The sequence below is a fragment of the Alternaria incomplexa genome (genome assembly GCF_024043165.1).
Source record: "Alternaria incomplexa strain BMP 0042 chromosome Unknown scaffold_11, whole genome shotgun sequence".
NCBI classification, from domain to species: domain Eukaryota; kingdom Fungi; phylum Ascomycota; class Dothideomycetes; order Pleosporales; family Pleosporaceae; genus Alternaria; species Alternaria incomplexa.
In genome coordinates, this window is record NW_026249860.1 from 292,823 (window position 1) to 319,516 (window position 26,694).

General features: G+C 52.8%; 8 protein-coding genes across 8 annotated transcripts; 2 read left to right on the forward strand and 6 right to left on the reverse strand.

Annotated features, from left to right (window-relative positions):
- Positions 1-46: 46 nt before the first annotated feature.
- Positions 47-2,099, forward strand: J4E90_007507 (uncharacterized protein; the record flags this gene model as incomplete). Its single annotated transcript, XM_051437043.1, has 2 exons — positions 47-1,633; positions 1,683-2,099. The coding sequence occupies 2 exons, from the start codon at positions 47-49 to the stop codon at positions 2,097-2,099; spliced, it is 2,004 nt and encodes a 667-aa protein (XP_051288789.1).
- Positions 2,100-4,115: 2,016 nt separating this feature from the next.
- J4E90_007508 (uncharacterized protein) lies at positions 4,116-5,735 on the reverse strand (the record flags this gene model as incomplete). The annotated part of the gene is made up of 1 exon (XM_051437044.1): positions 4,116-5,735. One exon carries the CDS (start codon positions 5,733-5,735, stop codon positions 4,116-4,118), a length of 1,620 nt encoding a protein of 539 aa, XP_051288790.1.
- A 786-nt stretch (positions 5,736-6,521) lies between these two features.
- On the reverse strand, positions 6,522-6,779 carry J4E90_007509 (uncharacterized protein; the record flags this gene model as incomplete). Its single annotated transcript, XM_051437045.1, has 2 exons — positions 6,522-6,712; positions 6,764-6,779. The coding sequence occupies 2 exons, from the start codon at positions 6,777-6,779 to the stop codon at positions 6,522-6,524; spliced, it is 207 nt and encodes a 68-aa protein (XP_051288791.1).
- A 5,642-nt stretch (positions 6,780-12,421) lies between these two features.
- On the reverse strand, positions 12,422-16,710 carry J4E90_007510 (uncharacterized protein; the record flags this gene model as incomplete). Its single annotated transcript, XM_051437046.1, has 3 exons — positions 12,422-14,268; positions 14,316-15,785; positions 15,837-16,710. 3 exons carry the CDS (start codon positions 16,708-16,710, stop codon positions 12,422-12,424), a joined length of 4,191 nt encoding a protein of 1,396 aa, XP_051288792.1.
- Positions 16,711-17,880: 1,170 nt separating this feature from the next.
- On the forward strand, positions 17,881-19,240 carry J4E90_007511 (uncharacterized protein; the record flags this gene model as incomplete). The annotated part of the gene is made up of 3 exons (XM_051437047.1): positions 17,881-18,097; positions 18,145-18,273; positions 18,324-19,240. The coding sequence occupies 3 exons, from the start codon at positions 17,881-17,883 to the stop codon at positions 19,238-19,240; spliced, it is 1,263 nt and encodes a 420-aa protein (XP_051288793.1).
- Positions 19,241-20,458: 1,218 nt separating this feature from the next.
- J4E90_007512 (uncharacterized protein) lies at positions 20,459-21,923 on the reverse strand (the record flags this gene model as incomplete). The annotated part of the gene is made up of 3 exons (XM_051437048.1): positions 20,459-20,539; positions 20,622-20,655; positions 20,704-21,923. The coding sequence occupies 3 exons, from the start codon at positions 21,921-21,923 to the stop codon at positions 20,459-20,461; spliced, it is 1,335 nt and encodes a 444-aa protein (XP_051288794.1).
- A 2,235-nt stretch (positions 21,924-24,158) lies between these two features.
- On the reverse strand, positions 24,159-25,066 carry J4E90_007513 (uncharacterized protein; the record flags this gene model as incomplete). The annotated part of the gene is made up of 3 exons (XM_051437049.1): positions 24,159-24,805; positions 24,863-24,869; positions 25,061-25,066. The coding sequence occupies 3 exons, from the start codon at positions 25,064-25,066 to the stop codon at positions 24,159-24,161; spliced, it is 660 nt and encodes a 219-aa protein (XP_051288795.1).
- Positions 25,067-25,682: 616 nt separating this feature from the next.
- Positions 25,683-26,345, reverse strand: J4E90_007514 (uncharacterized protein; the record flags this gene model as incomplete). The annotated part of the gene is made up of 1 exon (XM_051437050.1): positions 25,683-26,345. One exon carries the CDS (start codon positions 26,343-26,345, stop codon positions 25,683-25,685), a length of 663 nt encoding a protein of 220 aa, XP_051288796.1.
- Between the last annotated feature and the right edge of the window lie 349 nt (positions 26,346-26,694).

Sequence of the window (26,694 nt, forward strand, 5' to 3'; positions counted from 1 at the left end):
CTCCTCCACCTCGTCTCACTGAGGGCATCGATACCATTTGCCCACTATGAACGTCATCCGCAAAGCCGTGCGGGCGATGTTCCCTCCGCCTCGCGTGGCGCCTGACGGTCGCGCGGAATGGCCCTCTCGAACACCATATGTGCTTGCTTCCATGGGCGGAGCGATGGGATTCGGAAATTTATTACGTTTTCCTTCCCAGGTCTTCAACAACAACGGCATTCAATGGTTTATACCCTACCTCATGGCTGTCTGCCTCCTCGCGATCCCGGTGCTTATCCTGGAAGTGGCTATTGGACAGGCCTACCGCAGCGGCTGTGTCATCGGTTACAACGGTCTTGATCGACGCTTTACCGGCGTTGGATTCGGAATGGTCTGCGTTGGTTACGCTGTGGCCATTTACTACATTCCCATTCTATCCTGGGTCATGGTGTACTTCCGCAGTTCATTCCGGTCCGCAAACGACTTCCCCTGGAAAGATAACCCACAGGAGTACTTCAGTCATGTCGTCAACGAAGTCCCCGCCATTCCTGCGGTCTACAGCGATGATGGCAGTCGAGTCCTTCAGTATGCCTCATATCCTGGCATGAACCTCGATGGCGAGCTTGTCGGTTGGGTACTCTTTTCTTGGTTCATCGTTTGGATCTGTTTGTACAAAGGCATCGCCATTACCGCTCGCGTCGTCTACATTACCATCGTCTTGCCTATTATCATGACCGTCATCCTTGTCGGCCGTGGTGCGTCTCTACCCAACGCTGGCCGAGGTATCAAACTATACTTTGGGGAGTTCAACGCCGATCAGCTTGCCGCAGGCAAGATTTGGCAAGCTGCAACCAGTCAGGTCTTCTACTCTACCGGTGTCGGTTTTGGCTATTACTCTGCCTACGCCTCGTACAACTCCAAGTTCTCTGATGCTGTCCAAGACGCCATGATGATCTGCAGTGCCAACGCACTGTTTGAGTCGTTCGCGGCCTTTGCTGTCTTCGGTGTCGTCGGTTACTTGGGCCTGCAGCCTGGTGTTGGTGATCCGGTCGGAACATATACGCTCGGCTTCTACACCCTCCCCAGCGCCATCCAGGGAATGCCTGGTGCTCCATTCTGGTCTGTTTTGTTCTTTCTGACTCTGTTCCTACTTGGTATTAGTTCATCGTACGCGCTGCTCGATGCTATGATCACTACCATCTGCGACACTCACTGGGGAAGGAAGTACAAGCACTCGACCATCGCCACGATCATCACCGTCATCTCGGCCCTGGTATCATTGTTCTACTCAACGGGATTCGGTTATGAAGCTACCAATGCTGTTGACGCACAGATCAGCAACATTTCACTTATCTTCGTCGTATGGGCTGAGTGCGTATGCGCTACTTCGTTCTACCGCTACGTCGACGTCATAGGTCAGGTTGGTGCACCATCCTTCTGGCTGTACCAATGTTCGTACATTGGCGCCCAGATCATCGGCAATGCCATCGCACATACAGTTTCCGACAAGATCGGTGCTGGTGTTGGCTTTGGTTTCTACATCGCTGGCACAATCCTTGCTATTCTCGTCGCCAAAGATCCTACAGTTCCAGCTCCTAAATTTTGGGGCCGTAACAAGATCTTGAACCGCGTTTGGTGGGTTGGCCTCTACTCAGTAAGTATACCCTTCTCCAGTGACATATTCACTTGCTTATAATATATAGGGACACCAACTTGCGCGCGACCTCAACTATGTCGTGTGTGTGGGCAAGCAGTGGCGACTACCCGTCTTCTGGGCACCCATCCTTCGATACTTCGCCGCACCTGTGCTCTCGATCATCTTCTGCTTTGCCTACCCCACGTTCTACGCCATACGCGGCGACCCCCTACAGATCTTCGGTTTCATGGTCGCCCATCTCATTGTCTTAGTCGTCCTTGTCGGTTTCATCATCCCCAAGAGCCTCAATATCTTCGTACCTCCAGAACGTCGCGAGGAAGGAAACAGACAATACGCACCCCAGACGGTACTCGGAAAGGACGACACAAACATTGTGGGTGGTGTTGCGCCTGGGCAAGAGTACGAAGCCGGCTTGTCAGTGCCGCCAGCTTACGACTCTGACAAAGTGGAGGACAAGAAGTGAGTGGTATATGCAGCGGCATCTGATTCTGGCGGATGTGCGTATGAATGATCCGGCCCATTGCAACGATTCCCAAGCGCCCAACCCAAATATGACAGCCCATATGCAATGATCTCAAGATCACCTCCACTGCGCCAGACTTGCCCATTGCGCTTCCATTCTCCGGTTTTGCCTTTCTTCGCCCATGACGCTTGGAAATTTTTGTGTCTCAGGCCATGTTGGAAGCCTACCTGGCTTCGTTATGTACATGTACAACTCGAAATCCAATCATACATACCCTTTGTTCAACAATTCCTACACAGCCACTGAGCTGCTACACGCCTTTTCCAACCCAGTGGGCTGACTGTTATGATGCCGATCATCTGGAACCCCCTCGCTTCTACTTCCGGTGTATCTCGTCGATCGGGGCTGAGCTGCCATTATCGTGACCGCGGTCTCTGAGCCGTGCCGTGCCTCCACGGTCATGCTCGATCCATCGTAACGTATGCAACGCTATGTGTCAACTCACATGTAACCTCTCTGGAAAGACTCTTCACTCTACTGCACGATGCGGTTCTCGGCATGAAGAGATGGGAAGCCTCACGTCGCATTTGATGAACATAACCCCACTAGCGACTTTCGATCCGACAAGTTGCGACACTGCGATGCATTCATTCAATAGCGGTCTTCACAGCCGAAGTCGAATCACAGCCGACCATTCATCAGCCTCTCCGACACTAAAAGCATGGTCACTAAAGACGATGGATGCATTGCTACCATATTTCTGAAGCTTGCAGTACGCCGCGCTGCAGCTGTTCCCAACGTGTGATTCTGTCGCCTTGGAACGCGGCCAACTCCGATCTTAGAATCCCCAAGCCACTCCACCAAACGCTGCTGCTCCACCGACCATCAGCATCGCGCCAGTCGGCAGCGGCATACCCGGCGCCCGTCCTTCGCTGTCCGAAGCCTCTACCCCAGTTTCCTGAGCCCCACTCGCGTCACCCGTGCTTGCCGGTGTGGGTGTGGACGTAGCGCCTACGATAGTAGCCATAGCGAACTTCAGGTCTGTCCATGCTCTCAGTTCCGATTGCGAAAAAACCGTCGGTGTTCCACTGAATATGGAATATTTTTCGTCGTAATAATCGGCGTCGCACGTAACGGGGACTTCGGTTAGCACACCCGTCCATGAACAAGCACCGTTCCTGGTTATTGCACTCGGCATGGTCATGTGGTACTCCCATGTCTCGGGGCCTTGAAGCATGGTGAAGGGAATGCAACCGTCGATTTCTGCTTCTGGTGTCTCTATTGGTACGGCGGTTTTGTAGAATGACCGCGCCCAGGATACCATGCTGTCGAGAGACGCTTCTCGTGCTGATTCTTCGGCTGGAGCTGTTGAGTAAGGGTCAGCGGCGGTGTCAGCAAAGAGTTGGGTACATGTATCATACACAAGTACGTCGACGAAGGTGTAGGAGTCGGAGTCGTTGTTTCAGGACACTTCTTCTCGTAGGTAGTGGCAGTGTCGTCGGACGACATGAAGGTAAGAGTCGGCTCCATTGGGTTCATCAAGTGTAAATACGTGAGATTATATTGCGCGTTGATTGCGCCCACCAAAAGCGACGCGATCAAAAGGCTCCTCATTACTACTCTGCTGCTATGCGATGCGATGCGGTACGAGCATGTGGGGTGCAGCCTGGGATGCGTCGACACCACGACGGGCGCATCAGTCGCAACTTATTGCTTTCCCACAATCAGAACCGCAGCCCAAGTAGGCAGCCGCCAAGGAGTTGTCGAGCAGTTTGATGAGTGAGGAAGGAGACTAACTAGAAGCTTGACAAGCTTGCTGACGAGTCGCGGGACAAGACGGAAATGGCGATGTTCACGTTCTTGTGCCTGGCAGGCCTAAGCGACCTCAGAAGCTCAACAGCGAATGGGTCGCGTGTCTGTCGCGCCCTCAGGCACCCAGCGCGTAAGGGCTGCAATGGTCCAGACCACATTCTCATAATCTGTTGACCTTGCGCGCGTTCTTTCAGAATTCCTCTATTATATCTCGATCCGACGACTACCTTTCGGTGGAAAGCGCGAGAGAAGTAAGACGATGAAGCCAAGCAACGCAACAGCGGCATTACAGATGAAAGTGAGATGGCTTTGGCCAGCCTCGGCAAGCGCAGCGAAGGCTACTCCAAAGACGGCCGACGTCGAAAGACGCGCGATGTTTTCGACGAGCGTTATGCCGCTGAGCGCGTCGACACGCTCGCTGTTCGGTAACATTTGCAGGATCGATCCCTTGGACGCGGCACCGGTACCTGCAGCAAATGGCAGCATCACAGCAACAATGTACATTTGCCAACCCTGTGATACGAATACGGCAAGACCGGTAAGTATGCCATCAAGCAAGAGGCTGAAGCGCGCATAGAACAAATCGAATGCAAATGTCTCCTGCTCGTTCGTCGGTTCGGGGTTGGGCGGCTCTTCGCTCTCCATCGGGTCGACAGTTTCTGTTACTGCCGGAGTTGGTGGTATGATATGAACTTGCACTGTCGATTCTCTTTCTTCGTCTTCCGCCAACTTGCTTTTCACGCCATCATCCATCCACTTTCGCCCTGCAGCAACGATGATGGGAAAGACGAGAGAGAGGAAACCACCTCTTAATGCTGAGTATAAGAAGATGAGTGCCCCGTTCTCCTTGGGGCCAAAGTTGAACTCAACGGTAGCATACATCTGGAGTAAGATCGGGATGTAGCCAGTCGCGAGGATACCCAAGAAAACGCCGATACCGAGTGTGAGTGCTCCAAACTGCAGGCGAGTACGTCCATTCGGTAATTCCCATTTTTGCGGTGCAAAGATGCGGAGGGGGCCAAAGAAACGCGCGATGCCAGTGGTTTCGCGAGGTTTCGCATCCTTTTCTTCCTCCGGCGGTGGCATGGCAGGTAGCGATACTGCTACATATACGCAGCAAAGCAAGAACAACACCAGAGTCATTCGGAAGGGTGCAAGTATGCCAAAGTAGTCGCCGACAATGCCTCCAATCAAGAACCCAATGGCGCTTCCGAAGTACATGCAGCCTTGGAGTCTGCCCAATGCGCCTGTTCGCTTTTCATGCTCGACGACGTCCGCCACCAAAGAATTGAGGCACAAAACGTATCCATTGGGGCCGCCAACTACTGTGATGACTTGCGAGCATTGCACGATCATGATGCCAACGTTGCCGCCGTGCATGATACCGATATTCTGGATCAGAAGGCGGACCGCAGGCCAGAAGATCTGAATGATCAAAGCCAACTTGACGCCCAGGCGTTTGATAGTCCATGCAGCTACTAGCAAATTGACAAGGCCGAATATGGTAGTCGATGATGCCAGAAGTGCAAAAGCCCTGGCCGCTCCAGCGTCGATTTCGCGTCTCGCACATCTATCCACGGCGTGCGGATCTGGCTCATGATGTTCGTAATACGCATCGCAGGTCAATATCCGGAAAGCGTATAGCATAGGAGCCTGCGTGATACTGAATGTCAACGACACAAGGAACGCGCATATCAAAGCGCGGAATAACACCGGGACGGCCGCTTTTTCTTCTCTTGGTTTCGGCTCATCGCGCGGCAGGAGGGGTGTAGTCTCCTCCTCTTGAATGGTCGAAGGACGTCGGAATTCTTGGGCGATAGCCATGCTTGGGATTTGGCATGGGAATGAGAGAGAAAAGCTTGGTGTTGAAGAAAAGTCTTATCGTGATGTGCATGGCGTTGACTAACGCTCTGTGGAAGCTGCGTCCGGGTATCGGCGGGGTAGCGGCTGCGCGTATCTCCAGACTACCCACCCAGGCACACCGACTATATCGCGTCCGTCGTATACTGGACGCATTGAGCCCACACAAAATGCGAATTGCAGAATTGGGACGCTTCAGCGAGATGTGAACAGCAGGATGCAGAAGCTCGCGATGACGTCAGCCTATCAATACCCTCGCCACTGGGACCATCTTCGTTGCAGTTTAAATTCCTCTGTTTCGGGGCGATATATAGCTGTTGTTTGAACAGAATACAACATACTGTACAAGAAAATTTACAAGTATCGCAATGTGGTCGAGCCACCTGCACGTGTCGGTGGGTAGTGTTAACTCAAAGCCAAAAGAAACTAGGACAAGAAAATTCATTAATGTTGAAGCATCATGGAAGAATGCATGAAATCGATTGAGATGCGATACGAAGATTTTATCCTCGTGGTTGTGTACAATCGCTCAAAGTAGGGTATGCCGTTTCCTGTAAGTTTCCCCCTTCCCAAAATAAACGCCGCTTATACCGTCCATCCAATACCCAATGCCATGCCGAAAGATTTGAAATGTCGTAGCCCCTCAATGCCAAAACGCCAGCGTTCGCTGTCGTCGAGCAAGAAAGTTCTGATGAAGTACAATGCCGAGTGTGTTTGATTGTCGACTTTTGAGTTTGAGTTGTAGTACGCTTAAGCGAACTCAAAGCGCTCGTTGCAGTGCGACATCTCGCGGAAGCAGTGAGGGCACAGGTCAAGACCCTGGGAGGTCAGACCAAGTGCGGCAGATGCGGCGTGGAGAGTCTCGCGGGTTGATGTGGGTGCGCTGGTGGAGGCCGGGGTTGGGGCACCAGAGGCACCGGCGGGAGTGGAAGAGACGGAGTCTGGAGACGTTGTTAGTATGGACGAAAGCGTCGGTAGAGAGATAAACATACCCTTGAAGGAAGGCATCTTGAAGTTGATTGTTTGATGGATTTGTTTGAGGTTGAGTTATTGAGGTATGACGTATGTAATGTTCGTCTGATGTGAAGTGGAATAGATGCAGATGTGAATGTGGATGACAGAAGGCAAAACCCCAGAGCCACAATCCCTCTTATACACCTCCGCCTTCGCCGCGCCTTCCCAACATGACCCTGAATCCAGTCACCAGCGAAAAATTGGCGAGCAAAAATCGTGCGCAACAAGCACCATCCCGACTTGTCCCGGAACCGTTTGGAGAATTTGCGTCGAACGACATCAAGATGATGCGCCACGCTCGCCTCACGCGCTAAGTGGAGTGATGATAACGCGTGCGGACCCACTGTTAGCCGTTAGTGCGGCTGAGATTTTCAGGGCCGCGAGCAAGAGGCTCGCCATCGTGCATTTGATAACGGCTAGAATGTGTTTTCCGGCTTCGGAAAAGGGTTTCTGTTGACCGGTCGAATGCAAGCTGAGACACGCTTGACAAGTTTTTGATGCTTAAGATAGAGCGATTAGTGGCTCGGACAGGTGGAAAGCGAAGTTTTGCTGTCAACGGCCTCGAGACGGGAGATAGTCGGTGTAGCGTATCTGTGCTACCGGTCCTTCACATGTCAGACGTGTTTTGGGTCGTTGCGGTTTCAGACGACGTCATCGCGTTATCGTCATCGGGGGTCGCGATCTTGCGATGCATCCACCAGCCTCGCCTATCTCTGACACCTTCTGTCACGTTGCTGTCGATGACTATGAGACTATATCTTGGAATGACTCAGACAGCTAAGAATCATTGGCAAGCGGCTGCAGAGGTGCCATTTACACATTGACTGAGCGATGCAGCTGTGTGGGCCGTGTCGCTGTTTAGACGCTGGAGCACTTGGAATAGCACCACGCATGATGATACCGTGGTCGGCCAAACAAACCTGAGGCAGTACAGGACTTTGGATAGTATTGAGCTGTAGATGGATTTGACGTTTCCTCGGTGGACTTCGACGCGTTCCATGAAGTTGACGCGCTGGAGAGAGCCCTGGAGGTAGGTACCTAGGTAGCTAAACCCAAATAGGTATAGTCGCTTCATCGCTCCAACTGGTCCCGAAGTCGATCTATGGATGCTTCCCTAGCACCCACGCGCTTTCCATCTACCTAAGTCTTCCAACGTTCATATCCCAACCGCATCAAAAGCGCTGTGCTCATGACTACGACCATGTCTGAATGGCGGAAGAACTCCCGAAATCGCATCTCTCGTCGACCCGATCCGCCTTTGCCCTCATAGACCCAAGCACGTCCTTGTTCCACCGCCAGATCGATCGCCACGCCTACCTCACCAGCGGGTTCCGTACCCACGTCGCGATATCATACGTATGGAGCGAATGACGAGATAATGCATCGGATAAGCTTCCGAGCTGGGCAGCGCTCCAGAAGCGGCTGACGTCCCTTCTGGGCGAGCGTGCCTCTCCGGGCATGAAAGCTATCACGGGGAAGGCGACTCGCTGTTGGTTAGATTGCATGTGCATCGATCAGGAGTCGAGCGAGGACAAGTCGTATTGGATACCGCGCATGGATGAGATATACTATGAGGCGCGATGCACAATCTTGCTCCTGCGAGTACCTGGGCTGGATCTCAGCCCTGTACTGGAGATCAAGAGGCGCATGTTCTGCCCATTGTCTGTGCCACTGAGGCTCAGGGACATCGCGCAAATGGTGCCGCATAGCTGTCTTCTGTGTCAATCTTGCACGTCGCTGCAGGAGATTGACTCAGAGCTCGAGACGACAGCCCTCAATGCGCTAAGGGTTCTGTGCCATGCTACGTGGCGCGAGAGAGCCTGGATTATACAAGAGATACTACTCAGTCAGAACTACTTACTGACTTGGGACGATAGTGGCGACTGGCTTTCTCTCGCCGACACCGCCGTAGTTGCCGCACTCTTATTCCGTCGGAATTAGGAAGAGACATGGCTCGATGAGTTTGCGTCTTGGTGCCGCAGATTATGGTTTCTTCGGCAGAACTACGATGAAGCCCAGACGTACGAGCTATGCGACGCGAACGTATTGCAGCTAGCTTCCACGCTCAGCGCGACGGTACCATCAGACAAATACTACGCCTTGTGTGGCATGCTGCGGTTCAAGAATGTGAAGCCAAACCCAGCACACAGTGCCAACGAAGCACTCGAGGTTATCGTAGAATCCATGGCTCAAGAAGGCCGGATGAGCTGGCTGTATGCTGTTCCACTATCTCTTATGATTCCCATGCAACTCCGAGATGGAGAAATGGCACCGTTTGTCCTGACTCGACTTGAGGATCGTCTAAAGCCTAATAAGAAGCATAAGGCGGTCATTCAATCCGGCGAGCTTACTCTAGACGCGATCCAGCTCGGGCGCATCACTCAAGTACTGCCATTCTCGCAAGTTTTGGAGTCAGCATTTAATCACCTACGCGAGACGCGCGACTTTGACTTTCCCGAAAGCATAGCATACTGTCATCGCGTACCAGACATCATCCGAAGGCTTTCACTTGACTCAGTGGACCCTTTGCTTCTTGAACCCACTTTCGGGCACATATGCAGAGCTCTCCAGCCGTTGGACGCAGTCAAGTCGGAAGCTCGTAAAGGATGGCTACGCATTATGTTTCTCAGCTTCATCGACGAGCCTCTCATACAAGAGATGTGCGAAGGAGCTGCGGAGGAAGAAATACGGATCGTGAAATTATCGGCAATGTCACTCCAACGGCATCTGATGAATATACGGGATCGCTTCAGCGTCTTGCTTTGGACTAAAGAGGCAAAAGATGATACTCTCACAGTCATCAGTGTAGCGACCTTGGGTTGTCCGGCTGATGCTCACATATTCTCATTAAACGGTGAGCCCGACTCGATGTTTGCAGCTCATTTGCGGGATCAAGCGAACGCCTATGATGAGTTTTGTGGCCCGTTATTCTCGTTGAACGTACGGGACACCATTGGCCCTCGACCTTCTAGACTGTTCACTACGCCGTTCTGGCGAAAGAAATCTCACACCCCGCATGCGCAATCACTTCGGTTCAGATACGCAAGAGGAGATGAAGTATCGTAACACGTAACTGTCATTGACTTTTGTTATGTAAAAGAAGGAGGTACATGTAAACTCAGAAGCACAAAGTGAGCAAATACGAATGAAACTCTCCGCCGATTTGACCTGCTTTGTATCCACCATAGCCTCATTGCGTAGCGACGCCCTTGTCATTAGCTAGGTTGTCGCCAACAATGATAGTGTTCGACCCGTACGAACCACCTCATCTAATGGCCCTTGGCAAGATGATCACGCAGCTTGTCCTGGCGATAAAACATTTTACCACAACTAGGATAAATGCAAGGAAAGAAGGGGCCGGTGTGTTTCTTCATGTGCCGGCGATACTCCTCACGGCGACGAAACGTGCCAGTACACCCGTAAGGACACTGAGGAGGAGCTGTAACGGCGGTATGCGGAACCTGGTTGTTGAATGCCGGATGGGTGGGTGCGACAGGAACCTGAGGCTGAGGCTGGGATGGGGGCCCATACGGCATGACATCTGGGCCGCTGGCCTGCGGAGGGACGGGTGTGTACATGAACTGTGAGGCTACGGCGTGGAGAACCCCCTGACCCATACCATAGGGGCCTTCGACGTCGGCAAGGGGTTCATCGTTACCCAATAGGTAGTTGGCATCGCCATTCAGAACGGCTCGGCAGTCATCCACTAGCGTGGGGCTACCCGCGAGGTGGGCCCCGGGTGCATGTGAACATTGTGAAGTCACCTGTCTGGTCGGACCCCGGTCATGACCTGTCATCTTCCTAATCGGGTCAGCAAAAAGTTAAAAAAAAAACCTACCCTAGGCTAGCCTCGCTAGCCATAGGATGATCATCCGGAATATCGATCGCCCAATCGAAGTCTTCATCGCCTGTTTCACCGAAGGCTGGAGTAGGAGACATATCGAGGAGTCTTTGATATGGCTCGAAACGCTGGATTGCTTGGTGTTGTGCGAGAAGATGCGTGCAGACGATGGGCAAACGAAAAGACGTCTGGAGCTGTAGACAGTCGGTCGCGAGACGGCCTCGGATTGTGTCGGTATTTTCGTGCCTTGTGTCGTTTGTAGTAAGCTGGCAGCGACGCTTGATTTTCGAAAGCGAAACCTGAGCACGATGCGCGTGGCGGGCGACGGCTGCTACACATTCCCTCTCCATTGTGAGGCTGAGGAGGACCTCACGCCAATCTGGTTAGTAAAACGCCACTGTGCCCTTCAATGCATCATGAGATTAGATATGCAGCCATCCAACCATTCAATGACCAAGTCCTGCTCCGCACGGGTGCTATTCGAAACAATACTGTGCCCTTCGACACGTGACCAGACACCGCCGGAGGAATAGACCTCCGTTGTTCTTCAGCCTTGCTCGCTCATCCAAGGCTGACTCGGCATTGAAAAGAGCAGGCTGGCAGCGAGGCTGATTTTGAGGCTCAACCATCAAGCAGGCCCAAGGCGCACTATGCTGTTACCAACTTTGTTTACTCCACGTGAGTCTGCAACTACATTTGGGCAATGCCGAATTGATGATCTCATTTGGTGTTCCACAATCTGACCCTTTCAGTGATCCATACAGAACACTCTATCTTTATTCATAGTCTAGCGACGACGATGCAACGGAAAGAGTGAGGAGATGGAGATGTAACGCGTGAAACAATACCATTATTCTTCCTTCACGCTTTGGCACGACAAGATATCCATATGACCTCGCTCTGCCCCCTTTACTGCTCCCCATTCTTCATCGTCTTTCCCTCGCCCAACCCACACAGTGTATCATACCTTCTGTTTATCTTACACTCCCTTCAATTACAATCGTATCGATGTGAGTTATCGACGACACCATATGTTGAGGTCCGTAGATAAGGATGCGTGCCCCGTTCTTTTTCCTTACCCACACTCACATTCCCACCATGCTCCGCCGACTGCAGACCCAACGGCTGCGGAACCAGCTCACGCGTCGAATCCGAAAACGACGTCTCGTAAAAACTGGGTGGAAGTTCAAGCCGCTCAGTGAACTTCGATGCCCCAGACTCCACCTGAGAAACTGGAGACTCGCATCGCTTCGGTGGCGGGTGAGATGAAGTAGCAGGAGGAGGATGAGCAGGCGGAGCCGAGACTAGCGGGGACGAAGGAGGTGTAACGAGGGGTTCAATATGCGGTTTAGGATGGAGACGGATGAAGTTGAAAGATGACTCCTTCTTCTTTGGCTTGTTGATGGAGAGGCTGAGGCAGAAGAGATTCATTGTGGGCATGGTGGCATAGCAGGACGGCAGTATGACGATATGGCAAAATGGCAGGATAGCGTGTGAAAGCTGGGTTTGCTAAGTTTAAGTAGTAATGAGTTTTGTGTGATTCTGTTTACACGATGCTTGAGAGACAGTGTTGTCTCATCGTTGGGTTGTGTGGGTGTGGACGAACAGTGTGCGACATAGGATGGGATGTCTTGCTAGAAGTGTTGGTGAAGGGGGATGTTCTGCTTCGTACGCACACTGCTGAAGTGAATCAAGTAGGTATTTTCGAAGACGACGCATGCTTCTACCTCAAATAACTTTTCTTTCCTGGATGCGAAATGAATTGTAGCCAGCCCTAGGACGGCCGCTTATATTCTTACAGCACAGGCATGAGTACCTCGCTCATCCATTTTTTCACGTGTTCGCACAACTGCTGGTTCTCGTGCCCATTGGTCTCTCGCGTACCCATCGTTCCCCATCTTTCGTCGACATCCAGCGCCAGCTTTTGGAAGAGCTTTCCGACCTCTTCGTCTGCGTCGCTCCAAACCAAACTCTTCAAGTCGCCGTCCTCATGTAGCCAGTTCTTCAAGAAGTCGCCTTCAACGTGTTTGTGCTTAGCACCTCGCTGAAGACTTTGCCCCAGATAACGTGGATCTATATCCCTAACCAAGATCGCACCATGTTGATTGCCAGGGGTGTTGTTCATAAGAACGTTGAAGATGTCGCCACTACGGGGTTTGACTGTGTCGTGTTTGTGGGCGCCCGACCGTTTCGACTTCACCTCGATCAGGTTTTCTATCAGACGAAGTAGTAGACGGGCGGATAATAAGAGAATGGAGAAAGAGAAGATCGTGCCATCGGTACAAGCGCCGATGATATCGTCGACAAGGATCCCGGTGATCTTTCCTGCAGGATTTGGACGGCGCCAAGGTGGGCGGATATCGCCGCGGTCGAGACGGATCACAGATCGGGGGAGACATGCTTCGAACAACGTCGGTGAAGCGTTGCTGTGGGTTCGAAGAGGTGGTTGGTAGAGACCAGTCACCGAGCTGCTCTTCTTATCGGTGAGTAAGACGAATCGATGGTTGCTACTACCCTCCTTGTCTGGCAAATCCATGACGAGATGTCGCGCGCAATTGCGCATACCACTATCAGAGAACTCTCGCACGAACTCGAAAGTATCGGGTCGTGCTGATTCCACAACTTTGAAGCAAAGATGTGAGTGCTGGAGCGTTGAAACGTAGACGAATGGCTGTATGACAGACACATGGATCCCTGGAGAGTGCAGATCTGTTTTACCGCGCTGGAACCATCGACCGGCTTCCTCGTCGAAACGATCGATGCATAAAGATTTCCCGACGATACTAACTGTCGTCTGGTTGTCCCACAGCGCTATGCCATAGACAGGATCGTTATATGTTGACTGTTTCTGCAAGTCCAACTTGGAGCCCGATTTGCCAGTGTTGAAGATCAGTCGCCTTCCGCTATGCTGCGAGGGGCCGATCTGGATTCCGGTGCCGACAATGATGAGATTATATCTCTTGCTGTCTTTGTTCAAGAACTGCCATTCGACGATGGAATACACCCTCTCGGCATTCATCAAGGAAGCCTGAGCAACGACTAGTCGCTCCACCGGCGCTTCCACCTCTTGTTTGATCTCGACGTCATCGGTCGGTCTGTCGTCGCGCACCCTTAGTAGCTTGATCGATGAGTGCAGGACTCGTTCGCCAGAAGGTGGCACTCGTCTCTCTTTCGCTTCCATAGTCGACACTAGTACTCGTCGTAACTTCTGCATGTACAGGATATTGCTCGGCTTAGCACCCGTGCTGAGTTTCCTGGGAACAATTTTGGAGTCGTGCAGAAACGTAGAAGGCAGGTCTTGGCTTGACCATTTTACGTCTGCATCCAGTTGCGAGAAGAGAAGACGATCTCCGGCGACTGCAAACAGAAAGCCGCCGAGGTTCCTCCCAACAACGTCCAGTTTCGGTAGAAATGGCAGTTGATAGATCGCCGATACTGGCGATTGATTGTACTCGGGGTGGCCGCGATCGGTAAACCATATGGAATCGATGTCGAGACACGAGAATTCGCATGAAGAGGGGCGCACTCGGCAGAAATCTGATCCACAAGAAACAAACGCTGCAGATACATCTGTTTCACTGCGGGTGATCTTGGCTGAAGCTGCGCCCATATGAGTAGAGCTCCAGGACGGGGGTGATATGACTGTACGATGTGAGAAGCGTCTCGTATTAGGATCTATTTCAACTTACCACCGTGCTCTACGTGGATTTGCGAACTCAGAAGAGTGCCATCCCGCATTGCGCACACCAGAAGATTCTTGCTGTCCTTGCTCAGAACGGCAACACTCTCACAGAGCTTCTGCGAACCGTTGAGGGTATCTTGGTCTTTCCAGGAGTCTTCCAACGTCAACGAGGTCTCACCATACGAGTACTGAAAGAGGAAGACCTTCGAATCGAATGTACTAACGAACACATATGGAAAGCCGTTGATCTCCAGTGTCTCTACGCATGTGGGATCATGAGCTAGCTGGTATTGGAATGAATTCGATCGGTCGAAGTTGCCGCCATTTGAGATTGGTATGATCTCCAATAGCGCGTGACCGCTCTTTCGAGACGCAAGCGCGATGAAAGGGCATGCAGTATGTGTGACAGCCAACAGCAATGGAGAGTCAAACTTCAAAGACTCGATTTGTCTCAATGTTGGCCGAAGAAGAGTGCGGGCCTCTCGCCGTGTAATCTGGATCGATATCGTGTCAGACCAAGGACACGCCGAGATGGTCTCCTCTTCTCGCATCAGATCGTCTTCGAGCGGATCATCGTCGCTGGGTGTTTGGAACTTATCCCAGAAGCCCTCTTCCCATGCTCCAGTGAAGTCTGCACGGCTCTCCGGTTGTGTACGGACGACTCGAATTACCAAGGTCTCTGGCGGGAGCGTTATTGAAAATATCGCATAATGCTGTCTCTTCATCGTGCCTTCGATGTCTGCCATATGACTGCCATGGTCAACCACCCATATCCCAGCGCAGCCGTTGATGCCGCTGAAACTATCGTCGACAACAGCTTGTATGCCGCGTCGCAGCTCCGAGATCTCTCCATGTGGATTGTTGCCGTTTGCGACAAAAATGGACGATCGTTGCCGTTCGTCTGACGCGCGCGGGCTAGAAAGTTTGGTTACTACAAGGTCTGTAAGAGGCGCCCAATTTGGGATGCTATCGACGAAGGAGAATTGATTTGCGCTTGGATATTGTACTGCATACGAGTACTCAGTGGGCCAGGCACCGACTTTGCAAAGCAATCCATCATTGCTTGCCCCACCGGCGATCAGAAGATCTGGGTATTGCTGCGACATTTCTGAGTTGTCGATGCCCAAGCATGAAAAGGAGGTGTCAATCCGGTGTTGCCAATCACCAGCCTCATCGATCTCCAGCGTGCCCGCTGGCCCTCGCACCACATACATAATACGGCCATCCTCTCTTGCAATGTAAAACACCTCCTTTTGGTATTCGGAGTTGCGCGGCGCCTTATCCCAAGCGGTCCACTTGGGGGCGTGCTTGCCATCGCCTGGTAGTATTGATTGGAGTATTGTCTTGTCGATCGGCACTGTGGTTTGCGTTGGATCTCCAGAGAGAATGTTTTTGTAAACCGAGATGTGGTCGTCGGAAATTAGAAGGAAATCCGGACTCCGGCTAAGTGGTATGAGTAGAGAAGGTATTGTGTCCTCTAGACAAGTCAGTGACGCTCATATACTGCTCAGTACGTCTATACACTTACCAGACTGGACAAGGTATCGCTCCGTCCGAGGGGTTGCTTTACTGAGATCCTGTCTGCAATCCCAATCGAAACAGGTGAGCCTGGTCCTCCCTTGGAGGACGACAACGAACAGCAAAACAACGTGGTAGTCGTCCTGTCCACCTCCTGATGATAGGAAATCCATGTGCATGATCTGACCTTCAATAGACATGATTCGCTCATCTTCAATAGGCGCAGCAATCTCATTGTTCATCCTAGAATCTCTTTTCCATCTTTCCATTGGCTTCGTCTTGTAGAGGATAAAGCGCCCTTCGTGTGCTGCGACTGCCATTGCTCTGCATTTAGGATCTATAGCGAGGAAGATACCAAAGCGATCCAAGCGGGAACTCCCTGCAGGTAGCTTGATGGTCTTCTGGATGAATGTGGCAGTACCTGCCGTATCGTGTTGAGCCCACAAGAACATCAACGATCGGTTTGATAGTGTAAGCACGATGACTTCCGGAGGTAAGACGTCGTCTCCATTTCCTGTGGTTGGCCTTCTTGCCCTGTGCTTCATGTAATTTTGATGTAGCGAAGGACTGCCACTTGTGGTTGCGGAAACTTCACGAGGGTCGCCAAAGACTTTGGCGGTGATGATGCGGCCGCCGTTAAAGTCAGTCTTGGAAGCCACATGGCGGATCTGACCATAGTCACGGATCTCTTTGAGACGTATGAAGTCCTCACCGACCATGACAACGTCGATCAGATCTTTGTGACGTATCTTCGCCGGAAGGATGATTTTGCTTAGCGGTGTCTCAAAGACAGTCTGCGACAGTATACCGTATTCAGGCACTTGGCTTGTTGGCTTGGGCGTTGCATCCCGCATCTCAACGTCATCTTGAGACGCGTTGGCCATGATCTGATAAGGGTCGAGCGGTCTGGAAACCCACTCACCGTCGACGAGGCTGAGGCCGTGGGCTTGGGCCATGACGTTTGATTAAAGCCTATTCGGAAGGCTGGAAACAATGTATAGCTTGAAGACCGAAATCGATGGTGACAGATTCCGCGCACAACACGGGATGAGATCAGACCAGCGTAGGTAGAAGCAACGAAGGCAGACTCAGAGCTGAAACGGATGACATGTTGCTGCCTGTCGCAACAGGCTTGTCAGACACGCTGATGAGGCAAGGAAGTTCAGCAATAGGTACTGGGATCAATTGATGCAACAGAAAGCCTGTCGGATGTGGCAAGGGCTGGATTGGACGGTTAGTGGTGGTGAGCGGAATAGCAGCAGCGACCTAAGGCAACTGGAACCGGGATGCCTTGACCAACTCAAGCCGGCAGCTAGCAGGCCACTACAGCACCCTGGACACCTTCTCAGAGATGGAGTTACCGGATGCACCTACTACTAGCACGCAGCACGTGTAGAGCGCGGAAAGGCTCGTGTAGTGCGCTTCAAGTATCGGAAGGGGGTACCGATCTAGATCACCAGATGATCGTGCAGCAGGGAGTACGATCTTAGTCGGATCGCGGTCGGATCGCGATGGCTATGTGAGTTGGTTGCAAGTCCAGTGGTGCGGCGCAGTGGTTGACCAGGGTACGGGAAGTCTTCCAGCAATGGTTGGTCGGCGTGAAGGTGTCGAGCATGCAGACAGTGCGCCGACACGGAAGATTTGGCGGCACGGCAGCGTCTCGGGCCTTGGTGGCCGCCGGCGAACAGGTGGGCGCGAGTGGTGTTGTCGGGTTACACGGTCGTCACCCCCGCGCAGACAGCGGATAAAAGATGATGGCGATGGGATAGGAGGCGGCAAGTGCCGGTAGTTGACCTTCACAATTCGGTGGGGTGCCAAGCGCCTCGGTTGGACAAGGAGGAAGGCGCGACCCGTCACGTCAACCCGGCAGCTGGGACGCCCACGCGCAACAGCATGTAGCTCCTTAACAAACATCTTGCTACCCTCTTGCATCTCTTCCCTGCGCTCTCCTGCGCACACAAGGGCCCACGTTGGCCACGTCATCGCGCCCCAGATCCAGCTCTTTCTTGCCGCTGCCGCGTACTGAGGGCACGTCTCGAAATGCGGGCACTGTCATGGCATCACGCACTCCCTCTGGCTCCGTGTCGCGCTCAGTGAGCTCTGGCAGCCTGCCCACGCGCCACGCGACCCCCGTCCCCCACCTCACGCCTGCCGAGAAGGAGAAGGAGTCTCTGGTGCGCGCCGCAATCGACAATGGCGACGTCACCGCTCTGGTAGACCTCGCGACCAGTCCATCTGGCCTTGTCAGCGATATCTTGCGTTGCACTGCTTGTAGGCCTCCCATTGCACGCATCCCCACACTAGGCTGACAACTATAGGGCCTCTCTTGCTAGGATGCTCTGACAAGGATTCAGAGAAGGAGCCATGGAAACATCTCTCCGAGCACAAGGATGAGCATCAGGTTGGCTTGGACGTCAACCGCGCGTTTGTCTACTACCCCAGGAATGGTATGTCGCATACAAGCGAGCCAACTTGTGTTTCATACTAATAGGACCAGAATCTGAGAAGCAGCTCAATCGTCGAAAGGAGCAGCTCTCCGATGTCATCCTCGACGTCCTGCGCCATCACCCCACGCTCTGCTACTTCCAGGGCTACCACGATATCGTCCAGGTCTTCCTACTCGTCCTCGGCCCGGAACATGCCCCCGCTGCAGTTGCTCGACTAAGCCTGCTTCGCATTCGCGACTTTATGCTGTCGTCGCTCGACCCAGCCCTCGCCCAGCTCGAATTGCTGCGACCGATCCTCCGTGCCGCCGATCCCGTCCTGTATGAGCATCTCCCCAAAAGCCAGCCGTCATTCGCGCTCGCCGGAACAATCACCATGTTCGCCCACAATATACAAGACTACAAGGATATCACGAGGCTGTTTGACTTCTTCTTGGCTCGACATGCCGTCATGCCCATATACCTCTTCGCAGCTGTGGTGCTATCCAAGAGGGAGGAGCTGCTGGAGTACGAGAAGGAGGACGAAGACATACTCTATGTCATGCTAGGGAAGCTCCCAGAGCCCTTCGACGTCGAGTTCCACATCGCTCGGACCGTTGAGCTATACGAGAGATTACCTCCTGCGTCGCTCAACAGTTGGGAGTGGTGGCGCATCTCGTCCTCCAGCGTACTCAAATCGTCTGCGACAAACAACAGTCTGCGTCATCTTACCTTGGAAGATGGCGAGATGCTGTTTTTGCAGCAGGAGCAGGACCTCCGCCGCGCGCAGACCCTGAGACAGGCCGTCAAGACCATCCGGTATATCAACCTGCGTGTTTGGTACCACCGCCGGTACGGGGCTGTTGGTCTTGCCATGGTAGTGGGTGCCTATGCCCTGTGGCTCGGCAGGAATGGAGGTCACAACACGGGATACCCGCTTCTTGGACCGTTGGGAGGGTACCTGATGAGGTTTCTCGGGGCCCCAGCATGAATGGTGCATCAGGAGTTGCGGATACAACAAAAGTGGTTTCAGAGCATAGCATGGCGCTAAGGAAAGATCGGCGCAGCAAGAGGAACAAAAGTTTGAAGGGTCCTTTGGCTCATATAGAGATACTTCACATTCATCAGTGACCAATTCCTCATTTTGTTCCAGATGGCTGGTCTTTTCTGCGACTGTCTAACACCATCCATGCATATATGTCCCAAATTCTCACCAGGCAGTTTACGCTTATCTCTCTCACAGCACGCCCGTAAACGTCGCTAGAGGGTGTACTCAACATCACAGTACCTAGTACCAGGACACTACGACCATATTAGCCAACTTCACATCCCCATCCTTCACCAACCCGGCTTACCGTATCATGAAACGCACAAGCCCACAGCTTACACTGCTGCATCTGTAGCTGTCGCGTCAAACCCATCTTGGTCTGTCAAACCGTCAGCTCGAATCCAGCAATGAATCTCTTTCTCTGGTCTCAGTGGCGGATACGTACCTTCATGCAATACTCAATCTCCTCGTCACAAACGCCGGATCCGGGGATCTCGGATAGCAGGGTTGCGGGTTTGGGGATCCATCGGTAGGTTGTAGTGCGGGGGTTTGTGGTTGGTGTTGCGGCGAAGGCGAGGGGGGCTATGAGGAGGGTGGATAGGAGTAGGAGTATGGGGTGCATGTTTGCGCGGTTGTTGTTATGGTTGTCTGGTTCGTGTGTTGGGAGAGGAATGCGTGGTAACTGAGTGATGGGTCAAGAGGTGGGTGAGAGTGTTGATCAGTCGCGTCGGCGTTGTGAAAGATGTTATGACGTCGAGGTGGATAGTGAATGGTAAGGGAAAGGCATATCAAATGAGTGTCACTCGCTTGAAACTCGTAATTGAGCTGGTAAGCCATTCATCTTGGTAGAAGGTTGCAGATGACTATTGATAGGTTTACCCAAGGTAAGACATTCCGCCATTGAGAAAGCATATTGACATACTTCTTAGGCTGCGTGTACTGTCCAATACACACCAATCCCAACACCAACTGACTCTGTCGTATAAAAGCTGACATAGTGCTTCAGTCCCGCATTTCATGATTACTAGTCAAAATTGTTGGGCACCGGCGATCCATGGAGGAGAGTGCGCAAATCAGGTTGTAGCACCTCTCCATGTCCGAGTTTGTAAGTGCAGCGATCGCAGTCCATGCACTGCAAGAAAGTTAGCCCACTCCATCTAATCATGATGATAGTCCACTTACAGCCTCATCCGCGCACATGCTCTTGCGGTACTTCTCCTTGGTCTCAGCATCAGGCGAGCCCTGTCGCGCATTAGTCATCGTTCGCAAGGCCCAGGTGCATCGTCGTAGTAGAAGAGAACGCGCAGGGAAGGGGGACACTTACAGCAGTAGGGTAGAGATACATCATGTACTCGCAGCTTCTGACCGTTTCACACACTCTGTTGTCAGGGTAAGGGTACAAGTACTTCGGAAAGCCCGCACATGTCATCCTTCCCTTGGGGAAAGCATCTGTAGGTCCCTCGGGTTGGCAGCCACCGGCCCTGCTGCACTGGTACGGCACCGACCATGTACCGTTTTTGGCGCATTTGTACATGAAGCGCTGGTGGGTGTCGCAGGCCCAATCCCCGTAGGCACATTCGGTGCTGTTGGTTTGACGTTGGACATTCGACGGACCTACACCACCTGTCTCGCAATGCGCTTGGCCTGGGCTGTCAGTGATGCAGTCTCCGTAAGTGGTGCACTTCTTCTCGGTATGCCACATCTCGTTGTCTCCGCAAATCATGAGGGCGTATGCGTCGGAGTCGCACTTTCGATCGCCTGGTGTGCATGGCTCGGGTACGGTCGGTGGAGTAGGTGGCTTCATCCAGCATTGCACGACATCGTCATGCCTGACGCATTCGGAAGTCTTAGGACACATAGTAGATTTCCAGACGTTGTCGACACACTCCTGACGCTTGTTGCCAGAGCAGCGAGACGTGCCAGTATCGCAATACTTATGAGCATCTGGAGTTCCTTGCGAAATCCACGACCGAGAGTCAAGGGATTTGGGAGGAGGAACAGTGGGCGGGATACCGGCCATAGAGATACATTTCACCTTGCCTGAAACGACTTTTTTACCGGGCACCCAGTACATACAGAAGTCTTGAGGTCCACATGTTGTGCGGGCAATCCAGAATTGGTCATAGTTGCAGGATTCGATGTAGTGAAGACCGCTGGACCACTTTGAGCATCGCACCTCTTCCACTGTCTGGCACGGCTCGGGCTGTGGAGGGGTCGGAGGACCAGGGTACGTTGGCGGCAAGTTCTTGGTCGCGCAGGAAGTCTTGTTCATGAGTGCGTTGCATACTCCGGGTACAGGGCATGCTTCGACGACTTTCCATTGGTGCTCGTTGTTGCATTCGAGACGCCACTCGTTGCCGAGGCAGCGCTCTTCGCCGATGTTGTCGCAACTTGTCTCGAGACAAGAGCCGCGATCATCGGGGTCGTCGACGTCAATGGTACAGACCGCTGTGTTGCCACATGCTCGTACTAGATTCCATTCACCTTGGTAATTGCACTGCAACAAGCCGTTCTCGCGGCACATTCGGGTGTCTGGCTGGCAGGGTCCCTCTGGGGATGGAATGCTGGCAGAAAGTGCAACAGGTAGGATTGCGGACAGAGCCACGAGGATCTTGTTAACTCGCATCTTCAGTGAGCGTGTAGAGTGAGGTGATAGTCGTGACAGGGGCAGGGGCAGGAGGAGAGAATTGGAGGTAATGGTGCAGGAGGGAAGTAATGTAGGTGACTGAACAGCACATTGATGTGGAAAAAAGCACTAGGCTAAAGCTTTGGCAGTGGAATTACAACGACTGCCTCATGATTTGAGGCAGGTGATAGGTCGGTAGTGAGGGAAAGAGCTACCCCGATACTGACAAACGTCCAAATGAGCGAGTGATTGACCGCTTTCTCGATCATTGGCGCCGTCGTTCAACTTACAGCCTATCAGTTAGCATACAATACCATACCCTGGGTCCTCAACATCCAGCCAAGCTTCTCCGCTCTGAGTGTTTGCACTCCGATGGGCAGCAACTCCACGAGGCAGGCACGACTAACGTGGTCTAGACGCGCTTGCTTCAATCAAGTCTGATTGTATCGGATGCGGGAATTTTATTGAAGTAGAATGGAAGCGACTTGTTGAAAAGGAGGATTGGAAAAGCGAAAGCAGGAGTGAAAAGGGACAGACCTGGAGATTCTCGTCATGAGCGCGAGTCACGTGACGCGCTCAAGCTCCACCAGCAACTCAGTTAGGACTCACTGTCATCTCTAATATTGAGTGAAAGCTTCAGTGGTTCGCTTGACAGTAGGCTATTTCCTTGACTTCTAAAGATTCAGACTCACGTTCAAGCTTCGTTTCGCAACGATCAACCCGAACCAACACATCCCATCCGCCACCATGCTGATACCGAAAGCAGCCATCCTCTTATCTCTTCCGTTCACTGTACGCGCACTGTCTTTCTCCTCCTTATTAGGCATTCGAGGGTCGAAACAGCAAACATGCGACCGTTCATGCTACGCCGACTATCGCTCGCTCATGGGCGACGCTGCTGAAGACCTCGTACTTCCAAGCTCGTTATCGCATCAAAACACAGCCGACGACCTGTGCAGCGATCTGGAATGCTCCGAGTGCGAGTTTTGCGACGTCAGCCTCACCGGTCGCTTTCCTATCCTGTCTCTGCAGAATGTAGAGCTCAACCGGATAGCGAATGCGGAAGCAAGAAAAAAGGCGGGCGACACGGAAGTGACAACGTGTACGGGCTGTCAGCTATACCTGAATGACTGCGAAAGACCTCACGAACGCAAAATGAAATCCAATCTCCCATGGCATGAACTCGCAACGCCGTACCCTCTCCACACAACAGACCACCAGCGGACTCTACAATGCGAGCTTCAGCTCTGCACAGCCGGTCCCTTACACTGCGGCGTCAACGGGGCATGCGAGCGCGAAATCTGCAAAGACCTCGCTGATCGGGCTGGCCTTCTTGAACCGGCTCATACGATGGAATGCAAAGACTGTCTGAAGTCCTGGGTTAGATGCATACACGATAGGTGTATTCCACCTACACTCGACGCTCTCGCGGACAGCCTACGCTGGCCGAATTGCTTCAAGAACCATGCGCAATGTCAGCAACAAACATGGCAAGAGATCAACGCTTCCCTTGCACCGGATGGAGATTGTGTGGAGTCTTGTCGGGCTAGCACCCCAACGTATTGCCAGACTGGCTCTTGTGCCTTACCTTTCCGTTCCTCGGGGACGCAGAACTCGAGCTCACTATCACTCAAGTATGCATCGGGTGGATCCGAGGCCTCTTCTCGGGTTTGCAATGCCTTTCGCGACACATGTCTGGAGACCTGTGACATGGGTAATGCTCACACCAAATGCGAAGCAAAGTGCGAAAGACTGCATGCTAGGAACGAAGGGTTCAAGGAAGTATGTAAGGAGACATGCGGGCGAAGGACTTGCTGGACCGAATGCAGAGATATGACATGTTGCGTGGGACCAGAGCAGTGTAGAGAGGGTGGAGAGGCATACAGGTGCAACAACAGACTGAGATGCGAGAAGTATAGAAAGATGGCAAAGAAGGGCAATGTGATGCTGCGCAGTTAGTAGGTGCTATTCCTCACGCTTTATGGCCCTTATCGCGTTCATGTCAATAAGGATAGTGAAATGCACTGGATCATAATCGATGTATTAAACAGGATCGTCGGCCTGCGACCTCGATGTTTTGGCAGAACTCCACCCAACGCCTTGCATGAAGCTCATGATATGGTAAATGTAATAGCAGTGGTAGCAAGCTAGCGGTCCTATCATGACCGCTATTCCCTTGGGCTGAGTGTTGATCTGCATGAACGCCGTCATGCACCGTGATGTCATGCTCGCCTCTTATTTCGGGCCTGAGCCATATCCAGCGCTGTTCTTCGGTTCTTCAGCAAGCAAGTCGGCGCTGTATACACGCTTGTAATCCTGCTCGCTCCAGCCCTGCTGCTGGGCAAGGCCACTGAGACTCAAGCCACGCGAACGAGTCTTCTTGACTGCTTCGCCTTGAGCGGCGCCAACGGGAGTAGAGCCATAGTTGAGCGGCACTACACCTTGGCCGGGAGGAGGGAACGGAGTGGACCCTGTAGGCGACGCGACTGTTTGGCCCGTAGTGACGTTGTCGGGTACTTCAGAGTCGGCGGAGAAGTCGGACGAGACGGACGCTTGCTGCGCTCGCTTCAGTGCGTTCTCGTAGTTCGCTGAGCTTGCTCGAGCCATGCCAGGGCGGCGGTAGCCAGTGTAAGCGCGGACAGCTTCAGTTGGGCCATTGTCTGTTGTTTCGTTTCCTCCACCGGCCCCCATCAGGGGCAAAAGATTTGGGTCGGGAGCAGCCGCATCGGTTTGCGAAGCGCTGTTGGAGGTGAAGGCGGCTTCGGCTTCGGAGCGTGTATTGGGTGTGAGGCCAGAGGGAGTGAAGGCGCCCGATGAGAGGAAGGAGCCCTCGGTGGGCGGCATGAGAGATGGTCGTGAACTCATGGTGAAGACGGTGTGTGCTGTCACCTCTTAGTAAGCTGCAAGACATCCTGGATACCTTGAAAGCGTAAACGTACGTGAAGTCTGTGAAGTACTATTAGGGCCTGGGCGGTGCCGTGTCGAATAGTGTGATTGGAGGGTACTGGTCCCTGTCTATCAGTTAGCTGGGTAGTCCCTAGAGGCCGTAGAAGGACCGCACCGAACGTTCAGGGTCTTTGGTATGCAGGTGCAGCAAAAAGAATCGTAATTGTTCGTTCACATCAGTCCTAAGCGACTGCCATGTATTTGAGCAATAGCGGCTGATGCTATGCCATCATATCTTGGCGGGTGACGTCTTTTCAGGGTCCAGACTTGCGGGGCCCTCTAGCCGCATATGGCAGCTTCTCGTGCAGCTCAATCAACAATAAGGGCGATGGCGACGAGCCGCAAGGGTTTGCGCTGATCGCTGACATGCTTGCTGTGGAGATGGCTCCATTCAATAGGTGGGAATGGCGCGGTCGACGTCTCTAAGCGGAGAGAAGACGTGCAACATGCATGTCACCGCGCGTTAGGGCTGGTGATACTCGGAACACGGGACACGGGTGAGTATTGGTGAATTCCTCGTCTAAACATCCAACAACCATCTGACCACTCACTCCCATTAATTCGAATCGAAGCATCGAAACACTAACCAAACCAAACGTCGACCAAATACAGACACGGTGGCTACATCGCCGATCCACAAAATCTTGCCACAAGTAGCCCCTTGTTTTCTGCTCAAAACCGCCCAACAGATCTGGCGTAATGAAACCTCTGGACAATCTATGATACCGTTAGACGAGAATCTTACTGCAAGGTGAAGAGGAAGCAGACGTCTTACCTCACTACATTAGCCGCGAATCATCCGACAGTATCGAACTAGAGGCCAGAGTGGCAAACACCAATGGCGGCGGTAGTAGCACCACCAACCTTGGCAGTGCATTCAACATAGGCAGCATAGACTGCGGCGAGAGCAAAGCCAGCGGTGCCTTCAACAGCGGCCAAAGCAGCGCCAGTGCATCCAGCGATACCGGAAGCGCCTGCAAGCCCGGCAGCAACGACGCAAGAGCCACATGCCCAGTTCTGGAAGCAGCCGCTTCGGCCTGACTTGATACGCGCATCGTGAAGGGCAAGCGCCTGACGCTCCATGCGACGGACCGAGTCGTTGCGAGCGGCAAGCTTGTTGCTCTTGACTTCGGTTACAGCGTCGACACGGGCGGCTTCCGGGGCGACCAAGGCTGAGACCTCGAGCGAGAGTTCAGTGAAGACGTATTCTTTGACGTGGTTCGGCCAGGCCTGGACGGCTTCAATGGGTTGCTGCAGGAGGGGGCACCAGTCTTCCACGGTCATCGTGACATAGTCGACGGTGTTGAGGAGGTCGACCATGGCCTTGGTTGGAACATGGACCTTCTCGGCAATGACCTCGATGGGGATTGCTCCCAAAGAAACGTCGATGTCGATGTTGGCCGTCGCATTGACGCTGGCGGCTGCAGCCATGCTGGCAGTAGCAAGGAGAGATAGCTTGAGGAATGAGGCAGTCATGGTGAGGTAGGTAGCTGATGAAGGCTGTGGATTGAAAGTGAATGTTGGAAGGGTTATGGTGAAGATACTTTGGAAAGAGAGTGAAGTATCGAGCTGGTATTGAAAGCGAGCTTTGCCTCCGGTACTTATATTGACAGCTTCATCCAACATACATTGCCACGATGCCTGATTACCGAGACAAAGTATCCTCCGTCGGATACGGACACAACAATTGATGGCCTTCCGCTCACGTTCTTACTGGGATCTGGCTTACTTGCACAGAAGCAGAATGCAACGCGACGATGAGAGATAACCAAGCATACGATTGTTACTGAGGCCGTATTCGAATCAGCCCTAAGGCCTTGGACTG